The 5524-nt window shown below is 38.2% G+C and overlaps 1 protein-coding gene across 1 annotated transcript; it reads left to right on the top strand.

Annotated features, from left to right (window-relative positions):
* Positions 1–1300: 1300 nt before the first annotated feature.
* On the top strand, positions 1301–2797 carry LOC139843956 (aldehyde oxidase GLOX1-like). Its single transcript, XM_071834142.1, has one exon. It carries the CDS (start codon positions 1301–1303, stop codon positions 2795–2797), a length of 1497 nt encoding a protein of 498 aa, XP_071690243.1.
* Positions 2798–5524: the final 2727 nt, after the last annotated feature.

Genomic DNA, 5524 nt, shown 5'->3' on the forward strand with positions numbered 1-5524 from the left:
TTGTGTTAGAATTGATTTTGGCTCGTGCATACTTGGGAAAAACAGAAACAGACCTGCACAGATGGTGGCGCGGCGCGCCCCATCCCCGCGCGGCGCGCAGATGTGCCTGGTCAGATTCTGACCTCCTCGCCCCATTTCATGTGAAATGTTTGATGACCTACGGACCTCCGATTCACATGAAACTTGTTTTAATATACTTGTATATGAATATTTAGCATAGAAAAATAGTCCGGGACCCGACCCGAACATGTTGACTTTTTCGTTGACTTTGACCAAGTTTGACTTTTTGTCAAACTTAACCAAATTAATTATGCAATCTTTCTAACATGATTCTATACTTGTATCTTGCATGAAACTTGACAATTTGACTCACATGCTTCATAATCGAGTCGTAACGAGCCATAGGACTAATTGAACATCTTTGACCGTTTGTGTTTACCGTTATTGATATAACCTATATGTTTAGGTCAAGACTAGCGTTGTCTTTGCACGCATTTACTTGTTGAAGTACTTTTATAACTCTCGCTCTCAAGGTGAGATCATAGTCCCACTTTTACTCTTTTTGAACTTACATTTGGGATGAGAAAACATAAACATTTCTTTACTAAGTGAACACAAGTACAGGAAAACAAACATTCTACATACGAGTTTAGAACAAAATCCTCAATTCGATTATCATTAGTTACACTTGCCGGGTGTAAGCGAGAACTTATGTTGTATGGATCCATATGGGTTTGACAAACCCTCATTCAAACGGTTCGCTACCGTTTACGAATGAAATATATTTTCGAGAAAACAGTGTATGTTCTAGCACTAAGTGATGGGGTTCAATGGAAGGAAATGTTAAGCATTGATAATTGGGTGCTCGTGAAACAAACTTTTGGAATGTATTACTATTATTTCATTGATGCAAATCTTGTGGTTCACTTGTACTTACTTACTTAAACCTATGATTTCACCAACGTTTTCGTTGACAGATTTCTATGTTTTTCTCAGGTCCTTGAACGATACATGATACATGCTTCCACTCATTATTTTGATACTTGCATTGGATGTCGAGTATATATGCATACATGGAGCGTCTTTTGGATACTTTTAAATTGTGTCGCATAAGTTTCATTTGTACTTAAAACTTTGTATCGTAACTTGTGGTGGAACTATTCTTGTAAACTTGAACAACCTTTACATTTGAAATGAATGCGACATATCTTTTGGTCAAACGTTGTTTTAAAGACTTATGACCACGTAACGGGACCTAAGTAGACGGCGCCGTCAATGATGATTTGGTCGGGTCGCTACAATGCATATGCAACTCCTCCCTAATGACCGGGTGGTAATATACGATCGCACTGATTTCGGTACATCAAATATCTCTCTTCCAAAAGGCAAATGTCCTCCGAAAGCCACCGATTGTTCTGCCCACTCGGTCGAGTATGATATTGCGGGAAATTCCGTACGTCCCCTTACGGTCCTAACCGACTTATGGTGCTCGTCCGGATCTTTAACGGCCGACGGAAGGCTAATTCAGACTGGCGGATGGCTCGAGGGTGATCATGTTGTTAGAGTTTATAAATCGTGTGCTAAATGTGATTGGCAGGAAATACCGTCTGGGTTAAGTCAACCAAGATGGTACGCAACCAATCATATATTACCTGATGGCCGCCAAATCATAATTGGCGGCCGTCAGTCATTTAATTACGAGTTTTACCCAAAAAAATCGCCAACTGAAACTGATTTCAGTTTGCGATTTTTGATACAAACCAATGTACCCGATGTCGAAAACAATTTGTACCCATTTGTGTTTCTAAATACGGATGGCAATCTTTTCATTTACGCTAACGATCGAGCAATGTTATTCGACTATGTTCGCAACCAAGTTGTCACCACTTACCCTGCGATACCCGGTGGTGACCCGAGGAATTACCCGAGCACTGGCTCGGCCGTACTACTCCCATTGCGTATTGTACAAGGAAAAGTAGATAATGTAGAAGTTCTAGTTTGTGGAGGTGCACCTAGTGAAGCATTCATTAATGCAAATAAGGGGAAATTTGATGGAGCTTTGGATACATGTGGAAGGATTAGAATATCTGACCCGGATCCTCAATGGGTCACAGAGACCATGCCCTTAGCACGTGTCATGGGTGATATGTTATTGTTACCGGACGGTAATGTTTTGATTATTAACGGTGGGTCCGCTGGAGTAGCCGGGTGGGATCTTGGGCGTGACCCAGTTTTCAGCCCGGTCATATATCGACCCGAATTGCAAAATGGTAATCGATTCGAGGTGCAAGCCCCTACCACCATACCTCGAATGTACCATTCGACAGCAATCTTGCTTCGAGATGGTCGGATTTTAGTTGGTGGAAATAATCCACATGATAAATATGAATTTTCAGACTTACTTTATCCTACCGATTTAAGTTTAGAGGCTTTTTCGCCTGTTTATTTGGATCCAAAGTTATCGGGTTTACGCCCAAGTATAATCTCCCCCACGACGAACATCAAGGTTCATCACGGGGGACGATTGACCATTCAGTTTAAGCTTTCGTGCCCGGTTGACCCGAATTTGGTTTGGGTCACAATGGTTTCACCATCATTTAACACGCACTCGTTTTCAATGAATCAACGGTTGTTGATCCTTGAAGGCGGAAACACAACTGTGGCAATCGACAAATCTCACTACAAAGTTAGTGTGTTGGCACCACCGTCGGGTAACATTGCGCCAGCGGGCTATTATATGTTATTTGTGGTTCATCTTGAAGTTCCTAGTGAAGGCATTTGGATTCGTTTACTATAATCTTGTTTCATTTTGAGCTTTTAACATTTTCAATTGAAGAAGCTTTGTTTTGTTTTCTTTTAACTTCACTCATTCATTAAATTGTAGATACTAATTTTGTAAGAATGTAACTTCAAAATGTTAGATATATGGAGATGAACTCTTTTGGTATTGTTTTTAATTTTGAAATAAATGTTTTAAAGTTCTTATGAGGTTAAGGTCTAAAACTAATGTGGTGTAATTTACTGACCCAAAGCAAAATGAAACACTTAGTACGCCTATAATGCTAGTTTTGATTGTTACAGAATTATTATATAGTTTCATTTGTACAAAAGGGTAACCGATCTCGTGATGTTAATACGGCTAATTCTACCCGACCGAGGTCTGTTATATTTCATTCTGGGCCAGAAGTGGATGTCGGCCCAAGTGTCAACAATTCATTGGGTAATGCAAATGGCCTGAACTCTGTTGTTTCTCAAGCTGGACCGGATGTGGCTGCAGGCCCCAGTGTTAACAATTCGAATGGTTGTGATACCACTAAGCCTAATTCGTTTGAATCTCTTGCGTCTAAATTCAATAAATCTAAAGGAAAGAACAAAATTGTTGAGAGGTCGTGCTCGAATGATCGAAATTCTATTGTTTTCTCATATGCCACGCTCGATGAGATGATGAACAAGATGGCCGATGAGAATTTTGAAGGGGGTATTATTAGCTCCAAATACGATCCGACCGGCAAAGCTAAAAAGGCCAATGCAAATGGAAAAATTATCATGTTTATCAAAGATATTTGAGCCCGGGTTATTTCAGTTGTTTGTTGGTTTTTATAACTTTATTAGATGATTTTTTATCTTTTCGTAGTCATTAAGATCAGTTACCCTCTTGTAGAGGTTCGAATGGTTTCCTATTGTAATGTTGTGAGCACTCGTTAGGTTGTATTTAGTCGGGCTCGTAAATTCTTTATTGTACTTTTGTGCGTTTTAGAGAATTTCATCTTTTGATGAATCTCTCTAATGTTATTCAAGTTATTGTTTTGCAACAAAGAAAAATGACAAAAGGGTAAAATACCCGCACATGTCAAGTACATGTGTGCACTTAACAGATTTTGACCAACGGTTGATAGTGAGTTGAACAATAATACTTCAGATTTACACATTTTGCAATCATATTTCTTTTCATGACAAAATTAAAGAATGTAATTTTTTTTCCTGGATCACAAAAAGTGATTTTATATTTATTATAAATTTGGGTAACTTATGTAATATTTTCGGGTCATTTGCCCTATTATTTATGATCACCATTAACTATAACTCGTAATAGATGATTCTAGTCCTTTCATGTTTTAGTATTTAGCCTTGTGTGTTTTGCTGTTAGTTGTTTTAGTATATAGCTTTGTTTGTTTCTGTTAGCTAGTTATTAAATGTTTATTCATCCCGTCAATAATATGGGATCACCCAGGGGGACTTAACTATCCACACGTTCATCTCTCATAGTTGCATAACTTACCTTCAACTGCTGCTCAGGAGAAAACTCGTCCCAATCCGAGGGCATGGGCGGTAAAACCCCCTCCCTTACTGCCTCTGCAACGCGATGTGCAGAAAGTACCCTTGGGTTCAATTCAAGGGTAAAGGGGCAACCATGTGTGTAATGCTGCACTCCACGGGTGTAACGACACGACTTTTTCGACTTTTAATTATATTTATTACTTTCACGAAACTGCGTATTTGTGCGTACTGAGTTAGATTATATTCTGGGATCATTAATTATGTTAATTACCTTCGTTAATGCCTTACAATGTGTTTTAAAGTACTTAATTACTTAACATGATCCTTGAATGCATATACGACCGTTAGTGTCACTTATTGTTTAAAACGAGCTATATAACAACCCGTCCTAATCCATCTGGACGAATACATTATATTTGGTTACATCGTGAGGTACTTGACCTCTATATGATACATTTTACAAACATTGCATTCGTTTTTAAAAGACAAACTTTCATTACATCGAAAGATGACGGCATGCATACCATTTCATAATATATCCAACTATAATTGACTTAATAATAATCTTGAAGAATTCGACGACTCGAATGCAACGTCTTTTGAAATATGTCATGAATGACTCCAAGTAATATCTCTAATATGAGCAAATGCACAGCGGAAGATTTCTTTCATACCTGAAAATAAACATGCTTTCAAGTGTCAACCAAAAGGTTGGTGAGTTCATTATTTTATCATAAAATAATAAAATTCATCATTTTGATAGACCACAAGATTTAAATGCTGCATGGTACAAATGGGCCCGAATCCTATACCCACATGTAATGTACATGCAATATCTTTTAAATACAGTACACCTTTCTCGTGTACGAAATCATCTTTTATAAATCTTAGTAACCGTACACATATCTCGTGCACAAAAATAACATACACATAACCTGTGTATAAAATCATTCTCTCGATACATAACATTCACTTTTCATTGCTTTCATAGCTTGGCTTGGTAACCGACCTTAACATATAATGCGCATAATAATATCCCCAAAACAGAACATCTCGTCTGTATAATAATCATATAAACTTCGAAGTACTAAACACCACGCCCACTAGCCCTTCCGTCTAGTGAACATTCTGGGTGGGGGTGTTAAACCCGGTAGTTACCTTTAGGATTCGCGTCAATTAGGCGTGCACTAATTCTCAAATTTAGTGATGTTCCCTAATTCTTAGGTTACCAAGCAATAATAATCAG

The sequence above is a fragment of the Rutidosis leptorrhynchoides genome, chromosome 4 (genome assembly GCF_046630445.1).
Source record: "Rutidosis leptorrhynchoides isolate AG116_Rl617_1_P2 chromosome 4, CSIRO_AGI_Rlap_v1, whole genome shotgun sequence".
Lineage (NCBI taxonomy): Eukaryota > Viridiplantae > Streptophyta > Magnoliopsida > Asterales > Asteraceae > Rutidosis > Rutidosis leptorrhynchoides.